At 42.5% G+C, this 23,773-nt stretch overlaps 1 protein-coding gene across 4 annotated transcripts in view; it reads right to left on the bottom strand.

The window, feature by feature from the left end:
* The window catches only part of CDK17 (cyclin dependent kinase 17), a 220,656-nt gene that overhangs the window by 116,453 nt on the left and 80,430 nt on the right, over positions 1-23,773 (bottom strand). For 2 of the 4 annotated variants that reach the window (XM_033951157.1, XM_033951156.1), the window contains 2 exons: positions 22,523-22,671; positions 695-859 (listed from right to left, as the gene is read on the bottom strand). In XM_033951157.1, coding sequence (XP_033807048.1) covers positions 695-859; positions 22,523-22,640 — 283 coding nt within the window. In that variant the 5' untranslated portion in view covers positions 22,641-22,671. Of the gene's footprint in view, positions 1-694; positions 860-20,462; positions 20,617-22,522; positions 22,672-23,773 lie in introns of those variants that run through there. The other 2 variants (XM_033951158.1, XM_033951159.1) reach the window with 2 other exon arrangements.

The raw sequence follows: 23,773 nt of genomic DNA, 5'->3' as shown, positions 1-23,773 counted from the left end.
ACAAATGTCCATTTTCAACTCATTTGGGTTTTTTATTTTCAATTTTCAGATGTGTTTATTTTAAACTGAAAACCTATTTCCCAGGGTTAACGCTGTTTTTCTGGTAGTCCCAAGCAACATGATTCAGATTCAGAAATAAAATCACTCATGTGCACAGCAATGCAGAGCACTATCACTAGGCCGGCCCTGATTTCTAAGAATAATTTTAAACTCCTACTAGCAGTATGAGATAGGCTCACAGCAAAACCCGGGCTAATTATCCATATTTAAACAAGGAAGAGGCTCTTAGCAGAAATTATGTTAAAATAACTTGTATGTCACATTAACCTAAAAGCAGAAGCTCAAACTATATAATATGAGACTGAAAAAAATTATTTGCTAACACAAAAACAACAAAAAAAAATCAAGAACAGCACATCTCTCTGTTGTATCCCTAGCCTAAATCTTCATTGTTAAGATGGCGGGTTCTGTACTTCTTTTTATAGCATTCTAACCTTTGAGATATGCAGTGGATCTTATGGCTTTTTGTTGTGAAATACTACATGCTAGCTTGTTTTCTTCTTTAAAGAAAAAAAAATAATAAAATTTTCTTTTTAAACATAGTTTCTATGACAACTGAAACATTACTGTTCCTTAAAGAACACCTAAATAAAGAAAATTTTGGAAAAAAAACACAAAGAAGATCAAAATTTACCTAGTCTGCTTCCATTTCTGGGCATGGCCATGAAAGAACCAAGGCTTCCACCTATGATACTGTGTGGTCGCCGCAGTGGGGGTTTCTTGAACGATCCTGTGTACTGGTGGAGGAACGAGTGCATACTGTGAGATGTTGGAGGCCTGCCATTCTTCACAATGGGTTCTATTAGTCCCAATGAGCCAACATGCCCATCCCAATGTATCAGGAGCAATACCAGAATAATTAAGAGAAGAGAGAGGGAGAGGAAGAAAAGAGAAAAAAAAGTTAAAATAAAAAACAGATGATCTCCTTCTACTGTATGTAATCACATTTTCTTGTTAGCAGGTACATAAAAACAGTATAATTCCTCTGATGGAAAATTAATACAAGCATGAGCTGCTAAACACACCAAGAACAAGATTTCATGGTACTAATTAAGATTTCCAATGTCTGAAGTTGTGCCAAAAGACCTAATCAACCATGCACATTTTGTAAAAATAAAGATATTACCGACCAGAAAATATCAATTAAAAGCTTGAATATCTTAGTTTTTTACCCATGACTGTATCTGATAACTTCCGAGTTCACAAGTACTTTAATTATTTTTTTTTCCCAAATGAACTTTGCTAACTTTGCTAAGAGTCTTAAAGGACACGATAAAACTTTTTTTAAGCTTCTTTATTTTCTGGTTTAGTCTTGTTTTTCCAAAAACAAGCCCAAGAAGAATGGAAGAAGTCAAAACTCTGATTACTTCATTACTTATTCTAGCTAATATTTAAAATTGCCTACAATTCTCTTCAACTACCTGTAAAAACTTTAAACTAATATGATCAAGGGAAATATTTCTCTGCATTGGATTAGCTAAAGTTTCATTAATATCAGTATCTTGTTTTAGAATAGTAAAATCAGTTGCCAAAGTACCTTATACTGGAGTTGAAACAGCAATTTTCACAGGGATTTCTACAAGTAAAATCAGTGTTTATGAACAGGAAAAAAATGTTTTGAAAACTTCCTATCCTTTTTGCAAGATAAAGGAACGTCAAGGATGGGGTTTGGTAAAATGTGCGCAAGGATTTTATTATGAAAACGAGTGTTTAAGCCCGTTACATTAACGGGTGCTAGTAAAGCCTCCTTCCCTCACATGTCCCTTATTTTCACCCCCTAGCTCCAAACCCATTTTTACCCCCCCTCCAGCCCCCTTCTCCCATCTTTTCCCTTTCAACCCCAGCCCCCTTTTCTCACCAGCAGCATTTTCCTCCCCACTCCACTTCCCTGTGCAGTAGCAGCAGAAGCATACCCTCCCCCTCCATTTCCCTGTGCAGCAGCACCTCTTCCCTACTCCCCAGGTCCAGCAGCACCTCTTCCTTGCTCCCCCGATCCAGCAGCACCTCTTCCCTGCTCCCATGGTCCAGCAGCACCTCTTCCCTGCTCCCCCTCATTGCCTTCCATACTTTATCCCATCCCCATCCTCAGAAGCCAACCTCCCTGCCTGCCATCCCCCTGTGCAGTAGAACCCTCTCTCCCTCCCCGCCACTATCGCCGCCATGCAGCCGACCCCACTGACCCTCTCACTGCGAGACTACCGTCAAACCTACTGGCTCCAGCAGCGGCCGCATCACACTAAAGACGCTGCTTCACGGCCTTACCATGCTCTGATTTCCTCTGCCGGCCTCTCTGATGATGTCATCAGAGATGCGGTAGAGGAAATCAGAGCATGGCAAGGCTGCGAAGCAGCGTCTTTAGTGTGATGCGGCTGCTGCTGGAGCCAGGAGGTTTGTGCGTCTAGTGGGACAGCCCGGATGCGAGGGGGTCAGAGCACACCCAGCGACGTATTAGAGGTGGATCTCTCCTGAACTTCCATGTTTCCCCCTGCTCACCCCTCCTCTCGACTTAGCGCTCCTAATAATTAAATCTCGCCACCTCAACTTGTTCCGGACGGAAAGTTTACTTTAAAGATTATATATAATTTATTTTTAAAAAACCACAAAACCAAAAAAAAGAGTGAAGCCGAGTTGCCATGGTGAGGGGCAGAGGCCGGAGGTGGGCAGGAAGGAGGAGACTGACGGTTGAAGCTCGGGTAGGCGACGGCAGGACTCCGCGTTCGCTCCCTCCACTGCCATCCGCGTCTCCTCGCGGCCCGATGGCGTCTCGTGAGCTGGACTGCGACATATCGGCCGTTGGTCTCAAGAAGGTAAGGTGCAGACCATTTATGGCTGTTGTGTGGTACTTTAGTAAGCGCGCATGCAGACTCTTGCCGGCCACAGCCCGACAGATCAGTGATCAGGGAACACGGGGTAAGAGTGCGCATGCGCGCTTAGCGTTTTATTATAGCAGATTCCCTCTTCTTTATCCTACCTTCTCTGCACCTACAAAGCATGCAGGACAGTACTGACCCTCTTCAAGGCATTTCCCCCTGAAGACTGTCTTGCAGTACAAACCTGCAAGGTTTGAAAATTGACCTGTTTCTGAGGCAAAAAGGATATGTTGTATGATATCTGTTATTAAATGAAGCTACAGCATTTTATTCTGCTTCAGTAAGTTGGTATTTAGAAATTTGTTTCCTTTAAGGCAGGGGTGTCAAACTCAGTCACATAAGGGGCCGAAATCTAAAACTTAGGCTAAGTCGAGGGCCGAATATTTTATTAAGATATTTAGGGGTCCTTTTATTAAGGTACGCTAACCGATTTAGCACGCGTTAAATGAAAACCTTTATAAAAGTACCCCTTAGTCTTAGTAGAAGTACAGTGGAACCTCGGTTTGCAAATAACATGGCTTGCGAGTGTTTTGCAAGATGAGCAAAACACTCAGCAAACTTTTGTCTCGCAAACTGGGCACCGCCCCGATAAACGAGCACTTATAGCTGCAGACAGCGCCGCTTCAGGGGGATGCCTCTTCCATCCACCGGCCAGCCTTCCACTCCGAGTGCTTTCGCACCATGTTGGAGAGCCTCTGAGCCCACGCAGCCGAGTGCCATCCCACCTGCACGTTGCGTATGATCACACACATCAATCATCGATGTTGTGTGTGATTATACGCAACGTGCAGGTGGGACGGCGCTCAGCTGCGTGGGCTCAGAGGCTCTCCAACATGGTCTGGAAAGCACCCGGTGTGGAAGGCTGGTCGGCGGACGGAAGAGGCATCCCTCTGAAACGGCGCTGCGTGGGCTCAGGGGTTCTCCAGCGGCTAGCAGATGGAGGAGGCATTTCCTTGAGGCGGCGCTGCAGCACCTGGCACCTGAAAGGTACACACCCCTGGGCCACCCCTCGCCACTTCCTCCCAGTTCCTTGGCACCTTTTGGGTTGTGGAACGAATTGTCAGCGTTGCCATTATGGCCTATGTGGAAAGTTGCTTTGATATATGAGTACTTTGGATTACTAGCATGCTTCTGGAACAAATTATGCTCGTAAACCAAGGTACCACTGTATAGGGTTACAAACCTCTCCAACCTCATGCCAGCTCTGTGATGTAAACAAAATAAATAAGAAAGACTTTTCCTCTCTCTTTTAGGTTCTAGTTCACACGCCTGCTGTCTAACACCAGCTCTGGCAGCTTACACATTTCAAATCTGACATACTGTAATCACAAAACAGAAAATAAAATTATTTTTTCTACCTTTTGTTATCCGGTCATTATTCAAATCATGTTGTGGTCCCAGGCTCTGGTTGTCTTCTGATAACTCGCACCCATCAGGATTTCACACACATGCCATCTGAACATAATTACGCATAGCTTATTAAACCCAAGTTTATAAACACTTGTCTCACTTTCCAGAAGAAATCTTAAAATGTTATTTTTTCTCTTTACATAAAATAACTTTGGAACAAATGAGGTTTGATTCTTCAGAACTTGTTTTAAACCTGGGCATGAGGCCTAAGTGCCAAGAAAAAAGACTAGAACAACCTTGAAAGTTAAAGATAAAGTATTATCCCAGGACAAGCAGGCAGGTATTCTCACATATGGGTGACGTCATCCGACGGAGCCCCGATGCAGACGCCTCACAAGCAGACTTGCTTGAAGAAACTAGAAGTTTCGAGTCGCCCGCACCACGCATGCGCGAGTGCCTTCCCTCCCAGCACAGGGTGCGTCTCCTCAGTTCTTAGTTTTCCACAGAGCCGAGAAGTCCATCTTTGACTCTCTGCGTTCAACTTCGTTCACTTTTGCCTTCTCTACAACTGCGGTTGCTGTATTTTCTTCATGAATCTATGTTTTATTTTGTTTAGTTAAAAAAAAAATAATAATAAAATTTTATCTTCCATCCATTCTCTGGGTCGGGCCGCTCAGCTGCAGCCCACAAGCTTCGACTTTGCAGCGGCTATTTTTCGGCCTATGTCCCGGCCTGCTACAGGCTTTAAGAAGTGTAGCAAGTGTCAGCGCGCGATCTCTATCACGGACCCTCACAGACGCTGCCTCAAGTGCCTTGGGCCTAAACATCATCCCAGGTCGTGCCTGCCTTGCCAAACACTTCAACCTCGTGCTTTTAAGCGTCGTTGCATTCTGGTGGACAAGCTCTTCGAGATGGAGTCTTCGACTGATCCCTCGACTTTGAAGGCGTCTCGGCCTTGACTTCCATCGGGCCTCCTGCGCCTCCTCTTTCATCGTTTGCAGCGGCTCTTGCTTCGACGTCATCTGCTGTATCTTCCCCTGTTTCCTCAGGTCAGATAGCTCAGCAGTCGGTTCCACCGGTGGTGATTAAAGTGTCTAAGACTACTAAGTTGAAACACACTCACACTGCCTCGAAGGAACCTCCAGCCAAAGCAGGTGGTCCAGTTTCAGACGTGGATCCCACCTTGCCAGCTTCTTTCCAGACCATATTAGAGAAGCAGTTTCTTTAGTACCTTACTATTATGGGTCCTAAGCTGCTTCCTATTATCCTGCCTGGGCATTCAGCAGACTCCCGCGAGGTCAAGCCGCTTCCTATGTCCCAGTCGGAGTCACACTCTTTGCAGGGAGCAGTCTCTGCGAGTGACTGGTCTGCCATCCAAGCACGAAAAGCAAGGAGTGCATTGACGGGAATCCTCACACTCTCAGCAAGGAGTAGAGTCTTTGCGAGTAAATCAAGGTTCCTCCTCCAAGCCTCTGGAGCTTAGATCTACAGCCTCTAGTCCTATTCATACATTGGCATCGGCTGCTTCTGTCTCCGAGACAAAATCTCCTCGATCCTCGAGATCTGGTTCTAGACACAGTTCTCACCTTCGTTTGAGGCCTTCATTGAGGCATTCTTCCAGGCATTGTTCTTCGCAGGATAAACCATCTTCCTCGAAGCCTCGCTCTACTCCAACCTCAACCAGACCACTGACTCCTCATTCGAGGTCTCCGATGCCGGATCTCGCGGATATCCCAGTCTCGATTGCCTCGTCCAAGTCACCGGGTTTCTATGAGGCTTTTTTTCATGCCGAAGCTTCTTCTTCGACACATGCTGTCTCGACGTCCTTGAGTCCTTCTCGAGACAAGGCATTGCCAGATCAGCTATCTTTCTCGTCTTTCCTGAGACAGATGGCTGTAGACTTGGATGTACAATTGGACACTGGCTCCAAATATTCTAAGGAATATCTCGAAGTCATGCGTCTTCCTCAGCCTCCGGCAGAGTGTCTCAAGCTTCCGCTTCATAAGTTTTTGAATCAGACTTTTGCTCGATTCATGGAGACTTTCTTTTCCATACCAGCAGTTCCAGGAAAATTGGACTTGAGGTATAAGACGGTGCATTGCAAGGGATTTGACAAACTCACAGTTATCTCATCAATCCCTGTTAGTTGAATCTTCCTTGAAGAGATCCCATCCTTCCAAGGGCTATGCCACAATCCCTCCTGGAAGGGAGGGGAAAACTATGGACAAATTTGGACGTTGTATCTACCAGAATGCTATGATGTCCTCTAAAGTCCTCAATTATAATTTTTATTTCATCACTTATTTTGAATTTCTTCTTTCTCTTCTACCGAAGTTTTTGGCTTATATGGATAACTACATGCATTTTGAGTTTCAAGAAGTCATTGCTTCTTTCTCTCAGTTACGTCTCCATCTCCTGCAATCATCTTATGATGCCTTTGAGTTATCTGCCCGAGCGGCTGCTTACTCTGTGGCTATGCGTCGTCTTGCATGGCTTTGTACCATTCACATGGACCCTAACCTTCAAAACCGCCTGGCTAACATTCCTTGTTAAGGCAACAACCTCTTTGACGAGTCAATCGAGGCAGCCACTAAAAAATTGTCTGACCATGAAAAATAATTTGCTTCAATCGTCAGACCTAAACCAAAGCCAGCACCTGCCAAGCCTGCACGCCCTGCTGTTATCTATCAAAGGCGTTTTGCTCCAAAGCCAGCTCCTTATACTCGCCCTCCTCTGAAAAAACGGCAACCTCAGAAGCAACAGAAATCCCAACCTTCTGTTGCACCTAAGGCTTCTCACCTTTTTGACTGTTTACAACAGAGCATAACCTCCACCGTTCCCCTATAGGAGGTTGTCTCCATCATTTTTACAACCGATGGACGTTAATTACCTCCGACCTCTGGGTGCTTACCATCATCAGGGAAGGATACTCTCTTCATTTCACTTAAGTTCCACCAGAGCTTCCTCCAAAACAGGATCCTTCCAATCCGTCCCAGACCGCCCTTCTTCTTCAGGAAGCTCAAGCTCTGCTTCATCTCCATGCCATTGAACTAGTTCCCTTGGAGCAGCAGAACAGGGGATTTTACTCCCGTTACTTTCTTGTTCTGAAGAAGACGGGCGATCTGCGACCCATTCTGGATCTCAGGGCTCTCAACAAATTTCTAGTCAAAGAAAAGTTTTGAATGTTGTCCCTGGCATCCCTTTATCCCTTTCTCGAGCAAAACGACTGGTTATGCTCTCTAGATCTCAAGGAGGCCTACACTCACATTCCCATTCATCTAGCCTCCCATCAATACCTCAGATTTCGGGTGGGGAATCTGCATTATCAATACAGAGTTCTGCCCTTAGGCCTGACCTCGTCTCCCAGAGTGTTCACCAAGTGCCTGGTAGTGGTAGCAGCAGCTCTACGAAATCATGGTCTTCAGGTATTTCCTTACCGCGAAGAATGGCTCATCAAAGATTCCACACATCTCAAGGGGTTATTGTAGCGACCCAATGGACTACGTGGTTCCTACAAAGTTTGGGATTCGAAGTCAACTTTCCCAAATCCTAACTTCAGCCCTCACAGAATCGACAATTCATTGGAGCTGTTCTGAACACTGTCCAATTCAGAGCATTCCTTCCGCAACAACATCTGAAAGCTCTTCTTCAACTCTGTCACACTGTGTCTTCCCGCTCGTCCATCTCAGCGAGACACATGATGGTACTTCTGGGTCACATGGCCTCCACAGTACACGTGACTCCTTTTGCCAGACTTCACCTCAGAATCCCTCAGTGGACCCTGGCCTCTCAATGGACGCAGGTTTGCAATCCTCTTTCTCGCCACATTACAGTCACTCCTTTGAAGCAGTCTCTCCGTTGGTGGATGCTTTCTTCCAATATTTCCAGAGGCTTGCTTTTTCAAATGCCTCCTCATCAGAAGGTCCTTACGACAGACTCTTCGACCTACGCTTGGGGCGCTCATCTCGATGGCTCCATACTCAAGGCCTCTGGACCAGTACAGATCGTCAGTGTCATATCAATCACTTGGAACTCAGAGTGATCCTCAGAGCTCTCCATGCTTTTCAACACCTACTTCACGACACAGTAGTCCTTGTCCGCACGGCAACCAGGTCGCCATGTATTATGTCAACAAGCAGGGAGGGACAGGGTGTGCCTCCCTTTGCCAAGAAGCTCTGGAAGTTTGGCACTGGCCAATTCGCCACAACACTTTCCTCAAAGCAGTCTACATTCAAGGGGCGAAGAATTGCTTGGTGGACAACTTGAGTCGTCTCCTGCAACCTCATGAGTGGACTCTCCATTACTCGCCTCTTCAAACATTTTTTCACAGTTGGGCACTCCACAGATAGACCTCTTTGCTGCTCCCCACAACTACAAACTGCCTCAGTTCTGCTCCAGGATATACTCTCCTCACCGCCTCGAGGCAGATGCTTTTCTTCTGGAATGGATAAATCTTTTCCTCTATGCATTTCCTCCATTCCCTCTCATTCTCATGACTCTGGTCAAGTTGAAGAACGATCATGCCACCATGATTCTAATCGCTCCTTGGTGGCCGAGACAACCATGGTACTCCCTTCTACTTCAACTCAGCAGCAGGGAGCCATACCTTCTACCAGTTTTTCCTTCTCTGTTTACACAGAGTCAAGGATCTCTGCTTCATCCCAACCTGCAGCCTCTACACCTGACAGCCTGGTACCTCTCAACATAACCCCTCTTCAGTTTTCTCAATCTGTACGGGACATTTTAGAAGCTCCTAGAAAGCTTACAACTAGACAATGCTATCACCAAAAATGGACTAGATTTTCTAAATGGTGTTTTTCTTATCATAAGGAGCCTTAACATTCCTCCTTATCTTCTGTTTTGGACTACCTGTTGCATTTATCCAATTCTGGCCTCAAGTCTACATTTATCAGAGTCCATCTCAGTGCAATTGCAGCTTTCCATCAGCCTATTGAAGGGAAACCCCTCTCTGCTCAACCGGTGGTTTCCAGATTCATGAAAGGACTTTTCAATGTCAAACATCCTCTCAAACCACCTCTTGTGGTTTGGGACCTCAATGTTGTCCTTACTCAACTCATGAAGCCTCCATTTGAACCAATGGATAAAGCTCATCTGAAGTATCTCACTTGGAAAGTGATATTTCTCATTGCTCTCACTTCTGCTCGACGAGTCAGTGAGTTGCAAGCTTTAGTCACTGACCTACCATTCACGGTGTTCCATCATGACAAAGTGGTTCTTTGTACTCATCCAAAATTCCTACCTAAAGTGGTCTCAGAATTTCATCTCAACCAATCTATAGTCCTTCCAGTATTTTTTCCTAAGCCTCATTCTCACCATGGAGAATCAGCTCTTCATACTCTGGACTGTAAACGTGCTTTAGCCTTCTACTTGGAATGCACCAAACCACACAGAACAGCTCCTCAACTTTTTGTTTCTTTCAATCCCAATAAGTTGGGATATCCAATTTCTAAGCGCACCATCTCCAACTGGATGGCGGCTTGTATCTCATTCTGCTGTGCCCAGGCTGGATTACCCCTTCACAGAAAAGTCACAGCCCATAAAGTCAGAGCAATGGCAGCTTCAATAGCTTTCCTCAGATCTACACCTATTGAGGAAATTTGCAAGGCTGCTACTTGGTCCTCGGTTCATACCTTCACTTCTCACTATTGTCTGGATACTGTCTCCAGACGGGATGGACAGTTTGGCCAAACAGTATTACAAAATTTATTCTCCTAAATTGCCAACACTCCCACCATCCCATTCTGGTTAGCTTGGAGGTCACCCATATGTGAGAATACCTGCCTGCTTGTCCTGGGATAAAGCACAGTTACTTACCGTAACAGGTGTTATCCAGGGACAGTAGGCAGCTATTCTCACAACCCACCCACCTCCCCTGGTTGGCTTCTCTGCTAGCTATCTGAACTGAGACGTGCCCTGTGCTTAGCGGTGTGGGCAACTCGAAACTTCGAGTTTTTTCAAGCAAGTCTGCTTGTGAGGCGTCCGCATCAGGGCTCCGTCGAATGGCGTCACCCATATGTGAGAATAGCTGCCTGCTGTCCCTGGATAACACCTGTTACGGTAAGTAACTGTGCTTTTTAGAAGTCAGTCTAAGGTTATCCTCCACACTTGTTTCATATCTCTTGATTTGTCAAAATCATTGGGCCTAAGAGAGCCACAGCCAAGACTAGTACGATTTCCCCAACACGATGGAAACTCCAAACTTCCCAAAAAATGTTTTTAACCAGGCCCATACTCACTCCAAAGTTAACTCAGCTGGCCCGCCAACAGACATTAAAGCAACCTGCAGAGGATCGCCGGTTGGCTGTAGCGATCCTAGCAGGCTGCCAATGGCCTCCACAGCACGATCCCTCTGCCATGGTCCCGCCCACCCATCCTCTGACATAAAGGACCGCGGCAGAGGGAATGTGCTGCGGAGGCTATGGTAGCCTGCTAGGATTGCTACAGTTGTCCGGCGATCCTCTGCAGGCTGCTTTAATGTCTGCTGGTGGGCCAGTTTCAGTGTAAATTGGTAATCGTCTGGCGGGCCAAATTTTACTAAACCACGGGCCAGTTTTGGCCCGCGGGCCAGAGTTTGATATGTCTGCTCTAAGGGAAAGGGATTGGAATTTGATATACCATTTGGACAAGTGTGTATTAAGTGGTTTCCAATCAGGTACTCAAGCATTTTCCCTATCTGTCCCAGTGCACTCACAGTTTATCCAATGTATCTGGGGCAGTGGAGGATTAAGTGACTAGCTCAGGATCACAAGGAGAAGTGTGGGGTCTGAACCTACAACCTCGGAGTGCTGAGGCTGTAGCTTTAACCAGTACACCACACTCTCCTCCACCATCACCACCTTTCTCTTTGCTGCTATTTTTTGGTTTTAACTATACAAGGCTGGCCACTCCCACAAATGATGGAGTCTCACCCAATTCAGACTGCGAAATGGCCTTACAAGAACCAGGTGAGATGTTGCAGCTTAGAAGGAATATTAGTTTGGAGATACCATTTGTGAGTCAGAAAAGAACCAGATAAAGATATGACACTAGTAAGTCAAACTTTAAATGGTATCTATTCTATCTGGAATAATACAAGAAATGGGGTACCAAGCAATTAGTTGCAATTAAAAGAAGTAGTCCTAAGAATTTATTGGAGAAGTTACTTCTGAGACAAAACAGATCATAGATGAATGTCAACTTTCAGGCAGTTCCATCCATAAATTTAATTTATGATTAACCTATATTTAACACATCAGTGTAATGTTTTGCCAAGATGCAACAAGGGTTAACAGCAGCACCTCAATTTCCTTCGATATGATGTTTGAAGTGGCAATGTTGATGGGACTTTTGAAGTCTCTAGACAAATACTTTATATTAGGGTTAAATAATAATTACAAACTAAAAAATGAATTGATGATTCAGGCTCTTACTGACTGCATTCTTCATTTTTTCTTCTGTCAGTATAGCTGCTTTAAGGTCACAAATTAAAAGAACCTCAAACAGCCAACCATTATCAACCTGAGCTTCACACCATTTCCATCTCTAGTATCCTGAGGCACAAACCAAGCTAACAGCTGATAATAAAACTGCTGCTATATTGAAAGATGACATGCATTTATATATTAGAGTTAACTTTGAACCTGTCTGCTATATCCTCAGCTAGCCCAGTTTTACCATGCCCACCATAGTCTCTGTGAGGATGGCTTACTGCAGTTCTCTACTGGGTCCTTGCTGTATTGCCCAACTAGGGTGCCCACTCCCATCATGGCTGGATTTAACTCACTGTCCTTCTCCACTGGGGTCTCCCCATTCTGTTTGTGCTTCCAGTTTGTTGTTTTATGCAGCATTTTTGAGCCACAATCACATTCCTCTCATGTCAAACAGGTTAAGAAAGGGAAGCCACCCTCTTATTTATGACACCAGACAATTGTGAATGAATAGTAAAGAATGAAAATGATTTGTTTCCCCAAGTATTCCTATTTCAGGTAATCTGCCCCATTAAAACATAATATGAACTAGTCAGGGTATTAACTGCATCAAACTATACAGTATATATAGAAGACTGATGCAACGTATCTTGACAGAGAGCAATCTACACAACTTTTGTGGCAAGAGGAGGCTCATGCTACAAAATGGCTTATATCCCAATTTCTCAATTAAAAAAAAAATAAAAAAAAATCACATTATGCTCACACATGCTACCCATAATCCCCTGATGACGAGCAAATCAAAACTCAGCTTGAGTTGGAGGTGGGAGATCACTGGTAGCAATGGAAAACAAATTTAGAAGTAGTAAGGCTTCAGGAGAAAAAAAAAGTTTTAAATGGATGTGGTTCATAAGCACTGAACACTGAGAACTTTATTTTTGAACTGGGACTTGGCTGCACTTAACAAGAAAAGTAATCCAGACAAAAGAAATTTCTGAGTGGTACGACTACAATGGACTGTGCAAACTGAACTGTTGTAATTCAAAGACTAAAAAAAGCTCTTTCTGCTAGTCTTATAGAAACAAGACTCTTCAGTAGACTGAGGAGAAATCAAATGAAATTGATGGCAGGTCTGAGATAGCAGCCATTTATAAGTACACTGCTCCCTCCATATCCACGGGGGTTAGGGGCAGAGCCGGCCCGCGAATATTAAAAAATCCGTAAATAATATTTGGGCCGGTTCTGCCCCTAACCCCTGCTTTCCCCAGGCTATTTTAAGTCCTGTAATCCCCACCCCCCTTAAGCCTTACCTGGTGGTCTAGCGGGTTTATGGGGCAGGAGCGATCTTCCCATGCTCCTGTCCCATGCAGATCGTTCATAGGAAATGACTGCCTCGAAAACTCGCTAGACCACCAGGTAAGGCTTAAGGGGGGGGGTTTACAGGGCTTAAAATAGCCTGAAAAATTTTTTTTAAAAATTGTTTAAAAATCACAAATAACCGAATCCACTGATGCTGAGGGGGAAGTATATACACCGCACTTTAATTAGCACTTTAGCTTGCACTTTATTAATGTAATGATGTTATGTGTATTATGTATATTGTGAAATTTAAAATAAATTGTGTTTAATAAATAATTAATTTAAATTTAATAAGAGGGCATTATATATTTATTTATTGTCCTGCAAGCGCTACCAGGAAGCTTTCCTGCTGGGAATCAAATTACTGCATGGCTGAGGGCAGATCAATATTATGGAAAGGAGACGACAGAATATCAGGAACACAGTGCTATTATTAAGCTGCAGCTCATTTCACCTGTCGTGGGGGTAGGGCCTTCTCAATATAATAATCAAAAATTTAGAGACCAAGACTATGGCAGACATAATCAAATGGATAAAGCTAGAGGTTGAGATCAAGCTCAGCTTAGCAAAACTTCCATGAGACTGCATAGTTTTCAGGAATGATAAGGCAGGTCTCAAAGACCAGAGAAAAATTCTATTTGGATTAAAACATGGAAATCTGATACATATGCCTAACAGGTGAAGATTAGTTCCCACAAACGACAAAATATAAATTGGTATTTTGAGAAGGCACTTTTTTCAATAAAATGAAAGGCAATTATTAGGAGGTAACTGAGCACTTATTTTGTTTAACAATGTAAACCAGAAAAATAATGGCAATCCAGGGCAGGCATTCAATTACAGCCATCTTTGTAGGGCTGAAAGCAATATGACGGGAGATATAATGTTTACCACAAATGATCAGTATTGTTATTCTTATCCAGTAACATAGAGAACTGTGAAAACATGTTTGCCAGAGACTGCACAGCAGGTTTTAAAATGCCTACCTGGACTACGAGGAACGACTTAGGAGACTGGGGTTGTTCTCCCTTGAGAAGAGGAGACTGCGAGGGGATCTGATCGAGACTTTCAAAATACTGAAAGAATTCGACAAATGGAGCAGGGAAAGCAGTTATTTACAATGTCCAATGTGACACAGACAAGAGGACATAGACTGAAGCTGAGGGGGGATAGGTCCAGGACGAATATCAGGAAGTTCTGTTTCACGCAGCGAGTGGTGCACACCTGGAATGCTCTCCCAGAGGAAGTTATTGCAGAATCCACCATTCTAGGATTTAAGGGTAAACTAGATGCACATCTCCCTTGAGAAGCATACAGTGATATGGGGACTAAAAATATGCCAGTGTACACCTGGCGGGGCCTCCACGTGTGTGGATCACCGGACTTAATGGACCCAGGATCTGATCCGGAGATGGCATGTTCTTATGTACCCTGGTCTTTAGGAAACTTTGTTTTGATATACAAAACCAGACACTGATATAGCAGAGACAAAAAGTAAGTGGGAAAGTGAATACTACTTTGAAAAGAGAAAACCTAAACTTTATTGATTACTGATCTTTGAAACCCAAGAAGCTATGAGAGATCAAAGGGGTTGGTATGAACAAGTGATTAAAAGGCATCTATCCACAGGAACACTGCTTGCAGGGAGACAAACGGCCTCTTTTACAAAGTCGTGCTAGCGGCTGCGCTGCGCTAACAGCCCTGAAGCCCATAGAGATCTAAAGGGCTTTGGGGCTGTTGCCACACGGCAGCCGCTAGCGCGGCTTTGTAAAAGAGGCCGAAAATGTTATTAATTGACCGTCTTGGATGCCATTTTCCCCCCCCTAAAAATCAAAGTCACAATATTAAATTATAACTTCAGTACTATCTTACTGGTAAAGGATAATGAAATGGATTGACACTGGGATTTAAGCTGCTTAAAACAAATCACAAGCTATAAAAGAACACGAAGAATATGTGAAATGAAAATTCATACATATTTATTGTATCAGTGCCCTGGAGTCAAAAACTTATGTGAAACGATGTTTGAGAGGATACCATTTGGGCAGGGCAGGATTAACCAATAGGCCAAGTTGGCACGTGCCTAGGGCCTGAAATGGTCAGGGGGGCCCGATGAAGGAGGGCATCAACACTGTTTATTCCAAACAGCAATGGGCCCCTCCAGCATCGATTGGCAACGGGGGCTCCCCCCCCCCCCATCGACGGAAAGTAGGACAAGCAAGCAACGCGGGTAAGAATGGCAACGGGAACTGTAATTGTACAAGTGGTGCTGCTTGCCCAAAGCTTCCCTCTGACGCAGCTTTCTGTTTACGCCTGGGGTGGGGCAGGGGGGTCAGTGTACTTGTGTACCTAGGGGCCCTCAACGAATTAATCCTGCCGTTAATTCTATTCGCTTTTTGTCTAACCAGATTGTGGGGTTTTTGGACTTCTTGTTGTGTTTGGATTTCAATAAAGACACTCCTTTAAAAATATATATAAATATAGATATAGATATATGTAATCTCCAGGTTAAGGGCTCCTTTTACAAAGCTGCACTACTGATTAGCAGTGGGCTGAATGTAAAGAATCCCATTCTATTCCCATGGGTTTCTTCACATTCAATAAGCTGCTAATCAGTAGCGCAGTTTTATAAAAGGAGACCTGTTACTTAAAGATGTCTAAAAAGGTCTGCACTGATATAGGCCTTGCATTTTTCCCAGCAAAGACGCCTACTTCATTGTATGCATGAGAATAGAGGAAGCAAAGGCAACCACCTGCTATTATGGAGATAGGAATGCAGCATTTAATTTTATTTCTAATTTTAGATCAAAATGATATCTATAGTCAGGGTGTTATTCTCCATCCCCTCTTATTTTTCTTTTTGCAATGGCACAATTAAAGTCAAACTACATTAGAATTTCTCTTTCATGATTGGGATAACATAGATGCTACTTGGAAAAAAAACAACAATTTACGAGGAGTCTTAAACCATACAAATGGTTTCAAAAGTAATTTGAAAATGAATCTGCATTGTGATCCAAGATAAAATGTATTACAAATGGTTAGAAAATCAAAGTGACATCAGAGCCCAAATGACTGCCTGAAAAGTGATCTCTTGTAACCCCCCTCAATAAAACCATAAAAATCAGCTCTCATTGGAACTATTTTATCATCCAAGTAGATGATTTTAAGGAGAGAGCTAAACTTAATGAAATATAATAAGCCACAAAGACACACAGGCCCTAATTCTATAAAGGGCGCCTAAGTCATGCCTAAAGTTAGGCGTGCTTTAGGCATCCAATCTAAGTAGTTAATGAGCCAACTAAGGGTCTTAACAAGCGATAATTGGTACTTAAGCATCCAAAGAACATAGACACCACTTTGTAGATGCAGCCACAATTTTATGGACGCCAATGTGCTATTATATCACAGGGCAGTCAGAGACACCTGCCTGGAAGCTTCTATAGCTCAATAAGTAAAAGCCCTGTGTTTCTCTTCCAGAGATCATAAGTTCAGCTCCCCAGCACATATTTTAATTGTGGCATTCTACCTTGCAGGTGCACCTTGATGATCTCACAATGAGGCCACCATTGTGCAGCTGCAAACCTCCATTTGCAATGAAGTAGAAGCTATGCTAAGGTCTGTATCTGGGTTTTTTTCTGTTTTTAAGCTTTTGCAAATGAAGTTATGCATGCAATCTATATATTTGTTTATCCAAACGACACTCAATTTTTATATTTAAATGTTCTTGTGAGGATCACCAATCAAACTCTCACCAAGATATATATCAAGCTCAATATATACCTCAAACTCCTCACCTCTAATGTATAATCCATAGCTCCTCAGAAGTACCACCTGGGCTCTAAAGCTTTCACAGCCCTAGGCTTTATGTACTACCTCCTCACTGGAGCCGTTATCAATTTTTACTCACAAACTTTATTTTTAAATTTTTATTTAACAACCTTTCTAGCATATTTCAAGGGTACTTAGCTTTTAACTGTGGTCTTCTTTTGAGGGAAATAGGAGCCAACATGTTTCACCCACAGAAGGTTTTTTCAAGGCTTATCATCCGTTAGCAAGCTTTACACCGACATGAGAGAAGGGCAGGAGGCTGCCCTACAGCGCTAGACCGCCATTCACAGAGCGGCAAGGCAGGAAGCGAAAAACTCGCATCTACCTTCTTGCCGCTCTGACTCTGCCGCTGCCTGGGGAGAAAGCCGGATGGAAGGGCAGGAGGCTGAAAGCTCCTGCCCTACAGTGCTGGACCGCCCGGACCGCCAGATAAATGAAGGTAGGGGAGGGGGGGGGTTAGTTAGTATTCGCTGCATAAGATACACCCTTATTTCCACCCACTTTATTTTGGGAAAAAAGTGCGCCTTAGAGCGAAAAATACAGAACTTATTTTATACCTGGGGCAATGAAGTATTAAGTGACTTACCCAGAGTCAAAAGGAGCTGCAGTGGGAATCAAACTCACAACCTCAGGATACCTAGGCAGCTTCTCTAACCACTAGGTCACTTTTCCTCTTACCACATGGAAAACTGGTAAGAACGTACACTTTAGGGATTTCTCAGCCTGTAAAGCTCAGAAGATGTGCCTATTGTCTAGAGGCTGTATCAGCAATTACTCAAAGGAAAGGAAGTACCACTACAGGGAAACTGCTGCATGCCCACGGAGTATTGGGACCTCTCCCCCCCCCCAAAAAAAAAAAAAAAAATAAAAACAATAAGCCCGGGGATATGGTAGCAATGTTTGCTAAATACACAGAGAAAAAAATTACTTAAAAATCTACAGCAGCCACCAAGCTGATGTTCCAAGACAGTCTGGGGCACGATTTTCAGGATGTGTCGGCTTTTATAACGAAAAGAAGCCTGAAGTCTGTGTTTGAAGTATTGAATCTTTCTTTCACCTTAAGTTTTATAACAGTAAGGAAGGCCACTAGAGTTAAGCCAATGGCAGAAGCCTGAAAAAGCTACAAGATGCTATTGTGACCCAGAACAAGCTTCATCAATGGCCTTTTGTTTCATTACCTTGCCTTTTTGATTTGATTTACAAATTGTATTTAATCCTTTTTTACTTTTTCTTTTTGTGTTTGTCTCGTACATAGGTGTGTGAATTGCCTTGTTTGAAGTAATGTGTTTTTTTCTTTTTTTACCCCAATTTTACTAGTACTGTACTTGTAAATCGCATTGAATTAAGATTTTGCGCTGAAATCAAAACTTTATTAAACTTGAAACAAAGGGAAGAGAAAAGGCATTTGCTAGAGGAAAGGACTTAGAATGCTTTTCCATTTGATTTTTCTAACACTATGCTTAAACTATTGTTGTGATGGTGACTTGGATTTACAGTAGGGTTGTCAGATTTCCTCTTTAAAAAAAAAAAAAAAAAGGATGCCAGGCCTCACCCTGTTCTGCCCCCAGCCCTCATACGAACCGCCTGTTTTCTTCCTCAAGCTCAGTGCCACATCTGGAGGACTTCTGTGCATGTGTAGATGTCAACGCAATGGCATCATGTGCATGCATATGGCATCACATCAACATCCACGCATGCGCAGAGGGTCTCCAGATGCGGCTCCAAGCACAGGGACTTCCAAAACCCAGACAAACTGGAAATCCCTCCAGGCATCTAAAAAGAGGAGATGTCTGGATTGTCTATGTTATGTTAATCAGGTTTTCCATTCTACCTTTACCTATTCAGTTCAAGGTCAGATTACATTACAAGAGGTTGGGTCAGTTACCCAGGAAGTTACAATGGACAGTTTAACAAGGACATTCAATAGGATTGCTAGTACAGGTAGATCAGTACAACTATTAATGCAGTTAGGTCATAGTTACAAATACATATTTACAAGTACAAGTAGGTTCATCATTAGCTCATCATTATGTCCCAGGAATTGCATTAGACAGTTTAGAAAATGGCTTTTACAATTACCATTTCAGTTACTTCGGGGTTGGCTCCCTTTCTTGGTATAGAAATGCTTTTAAAAGTTTTCTGAACCAGAGATAATGGTCTCAGGATCATAGCATAAGCATAGCATTTTGCTAATTGATATTGGATGGATAAGGTAATTTGCCTGGTAGACTTTATATTGTTGCACGCTGGGAATTGTAAGTGGGAAACATTTCTAATGGAGTATCTGTTGCTGGATTTATATAGAGTTCAAGACAATTTGGTAAACTTAAACATTAATCTCCTACAAATTTCATAGATACTGGTTTAGGTTGAAATTTCATAGATATTGGTTTAGGTTGGTAGAATGAACACATGATAAATTGGAGTGAGTGAGCGAACAGCATATATGGGTTTTGGAAATTTTAAAAGATGTTGAAAGGGGATGGAGGAAAGCAATTGAACAATATGCTGGGACCTCATCACCCTTTAGAGGCCAGATACAAGGCTCTATAGTGGAATGTGCCAACAGGGATTAAGAGCATTACTGTGTTTGCTTCTTTATTAATAAATTCTATTATCTGTTTTTTTAATTCATTGGACAAGACTGGGGGGGAGGGGAAGGGATCCTTTGCACTATTTGCAAGAAGACTGGTTTGCAAGGCCTTCAAAGATTACCTGTAGAGTATCTTGGGTCTTCTATAGCTGTTCAATGACATCATATCGGTATATGCTATTATTACACACCTTGTGAACTGCATTGATTATTATTTTTTGGAATAAACATTGAACGTTTAGCAACATCCACTATTGCAGTTCATTGCATCCATACAGATCACCGTTTCACAGCCTGTCAGCTGTACCAACTCTACTGTGACATTTTCATCAGAATATACTTGGTCCACCCAAGCTCAATCAACTCCACTTCTTCTGTTGTTGTTTTGTGTTTCCTATTACTTTTCTTAACATCTAACATACCAAGAAAGAGACAGCTTCTATTTCAGGGTCTGTAATTGCTGAAAGTGCAAATTGTAATGATATAGCAAACTCACTTGAGGAAAAGCAATGTTGAAACTTTTCAATGACCCTGTTTTCCTATGCCATAGGAAGAAATTAAGCCTTTCTTTTTCAGCAGGCTTTTGAATAATTTTATATATTTTTCTTTATTATGCAACTTTTTTTTGTTGTTATTGAAGAGCACAATATAGAATTCCCTTCCTTCTCACCTTCAAGAAGAGATCTCATTGAATAAATTTAAGAATAACTTAAAGACCTTCCTTTTTAAAGATGCATATGACAAGTAGATGCTAGATCGCAGATAGAAGGAAGAGCATATCCTTTTCCTAGTGTGTTGACTTTTTACGTTCCTTTTTTCCTATTATAAATTGTACTTCCCCCCCTAATCCAATTTGTAAACAAATAAAAATTGTTGTGGTTAAAAAGTATTCAAAACTAAACTTGAAAAACCCACTATCATTAGAAATAAAGCACTGAAAAGCTAATCTTTTTTAAAGCTATCAAAACTTACTTTTTGTATATACCCCTGACGCAGCGGGTAAAAAGTTGGTCCCGCGAAACGCAAGCTGCGTCCAAAATCAATGGGATTAAGATAAGTACTGCTTGTTATTTAAGTGATAACAAATATGTGATGCACCCGTTTGCCGAATTCCACTTGAAATAACCTATATTGGCAGATGAAAGTAATGCTTAATGAAGAAAAGCATAAGAAACTGTAGAAATTTGACACATACATAGGCAGGTTTAGCAACCCTAGCATTCAGGACTACTAGATATTGAGGGTTACCAGATTTCTTCATATTACCAAAAAAAAAAAAAGAAGGGGGGGTGGGGACACGTGGCCCCGCTCCATTCCACCCCAAGCCATGTCCTGTTCGGCTCCCATACAAAACGCGTCTCTTCTTTCCTGACTCCGGGCCACATCTGAAGGGCCTTCAAGAATACACGGATGTGTGTGACACTGAATTACATCTGCACATGTTCAGAGATCCTCCAGATGTGGTCCTGAGCTTGTGGCTTTCCAAAACCCAGACAAACTACTAGGTTTTGGCACCCAGAAAGTCCTCTAAAAAGAGGACATGTCCAGGTTTTTCCAAACATCTGGTAACCCTAGACACATTGCACTAGAAGAGGATTGTTAAATTGAGGCCTAGAAGTTTTATTCTTTCTAAACAAAAGGAAGTTGGAAAGAATTACATACAAATTGTTGAAAAATGTCAGTCTGGGTGCAAAATAATCTGAAATTTAATAGAAAGAGGAGGAAACGTGTCACGTGGGAAAACACATTTAAGCTCAAAGGGGCCAATCGAATTGGCAGGGGGGAGGAGGGAGGTTTCCACGGAAACAAGTTTCCCCTAATTAAAAAAAGGCCCAAACTATTTCTATGGGAGATGAAGTTCCAGCTTATGTAGCATAAAAATTTACATACGATGAGACATAGTTCTTTTCAAACTATCTCTCCCTATTCTCTATTCTGCAAACTGCCCTACCCATAAACTATATCCATGTCATGCCATCTCCCAAAAATCCCCCCCCCCAAAAAAATCAACCTAGGCACCTGCAAACTAACACCCCCAAAACTACTCCCAAGTGCTACACCAATATGCAAGCTGCTTCCACTCTCACATGCTTCAAACTAGCCCCTTCTCAAATCGCTCCCCCTTACCCTGCAAATTATCTCCCCCACACTGCATATGCTCCACCATGTGTATTGTATCTTGTAAGCTGCTCCTTCCACAACCTTGCAAATTACCTCCACTTAGAAAGGCTAACCCTTCCGACACATATGCAACTGTCCCAGTGCATACATACAGTATATGCACATTTCATAGTTGGATAAGCATGACATACGTATGTTGTGCTAACAAAAAAACTGTTTAGCTTGCACCGGGTTTGTATGAACAGGCTTCAGGAATAGCCATAGGGGCCACCATGGTTCTTTATCTGGCTTAATCTGTTCTTTTTTTCCAACCAGATGAAAATGGAGGTACGTGTTATTGACGATGTTCTCATGTGATGGAATGGTTCTGAAAATAGCTTGCTCCTGTTTTTGGAGGCCTCGGAACAGAGGTTCGTCGATCTCACGGTGGGAGGGTTGGTGGGGTTCTGTTGCACAGGGGTATGGGAGGGAGGGATAGAAAGATGCTGCACAAGGGGATGGGTGAGAGGGGAGGAATTATGCTGCACATAGGGGAGGGGGAGAAAGGAAAGAGGAAGAATTGGAGTAGAGGAGAGGAAGGGAGAGATGACTGTTGTACATGAAAAAAATAAGACATTCCTGAAAATAAGCCCTAGTGCATTTTTGGACCCCAAATTAATATAATTAATATAAGACACTGTCTTATTTTCAGGGAAACACGGTATGTGCAGTTTCCCAATAGCTTAATCTGGTATAATAATATGTTTGTGGGCAGAGGTAGGGGAACTAGTTTTGGGGCAGGTCAATTTGTGGGGTGTCTATCCATTTGTCTGACATTATCGACTCCCTTTACATATTTTTTCCAACTTCCATTAGGTTGAAAGAATACAGAAAAAGTAAATTCTTAACAATGAACTAAAATGGCCACTTACCATTGTCTTTACTGCTGCTTTCTTCAATTGTCATTTGTTCTGCCAGCTCCGACAACGACTCATCAATAGTCTGGCTTCCACGCAACGTGAGAGAAAGTCGTCTTTTAAATTTTTTCATGTTTTCCAGTTAGAAACTTGACTTTGGTGGCCTGCAAACATACAAGTTGTGCGATCAAGCAGTCAGTTACACAGAAATTATTGTTAAGAATCTCAAATTTACATTTCATAAATAAGAAATGGATAGTTCAAAAGGAAAAAAAAAAATCAATGAAAACTAAATCTAAAATCCACATCACTGGGAAAAAGGAATACATAAAGAAATAAAACAAATACAAAGGGGGGGAAGAGAGTCTTAAACCACAATCCATTCCTTTACAGACCCTTCTTACTATCAAATCTTTCAGTTAGTTATGCATTTATTTATTATAAGTTATAAGTTATAATATACAGCTTACAAGCTCATAAATACAGACGAAGCAATGTACAGATTAAAATTCAACCACCTAAAGGCTGCACAGAACCCTGATCACTAATTTATTTATTGGGATTCAGCAAATACAGTTCAATGTAAAACTTACAATTTTGTTAACATAACAATATTAAAATGACCAAATATAAACATAAATATAATGAATGAGGTAAACTCAAAATGAAGTAAAGAATTCAGTCTCTCTGCTACGGCCTTGTCTTCCCTCAGTGCTACATTATTATCCTGTAACATAATACATATACTCATAAAATGATTATTTTTGTGGAATAAACTGAATGAGGAAGTAAAGGAGGGGATTGTTTTAAAGTTGGAATAAACTGCAGCACAGAAAAGTAGAAGATATAATTTGTAATAAGACATATCAATGTGTAACTAGGTAATTGCTGTACTCACAACAGAGACCTACATGAGTTCCTGAGAGTCCTTAAACCTCACTCCCCCATCACTAGGGAGGGCTGTGCGATGGATAACCTGCACAATGGCGGAATCTACCTCTTGTTGTTCAAACCTGCCAAAAATCAGGATCCAGGTGATAAAAGCATAGACATAGCTTTAGAAGGTCGGAAAGAGCTTTCAGGGGTATCACATTGTTCTGAAACCCGACCAAGGAGCTGTGGATTGAATGGAAAAAAGGGCACAAAAGAACGGTCCAGGACTGAAGCCTGAGAAATGAAAGGTGGAGAATCCAAATGGAGCTCTGTAAAGAGGCAGACAGAAGCTTGTTTAAAAATCTGCGAAGAAGGGTCAGCATCCAAATCTGG

Source organism: Geotrypetes seraphini, chromosome 7, assembly GCF_902459505.1.
Source record: "Geotrypetes seraphini chromosome 7, aGeoSer1.1, whole genome shotgun sequence".
In the NCBI taxonomy this organism is placed as follows: Eukaryota; Metazoa; Chordata; class Amphibia; order Gymnophiona; family Dermophiidae; genus Geotrypetes; species Geotrypetes seraphini.
Note: the sequence above shows the minus strand (reverse complement) of the source record. Positions and strands in the feature narration are given on the sequence as shown.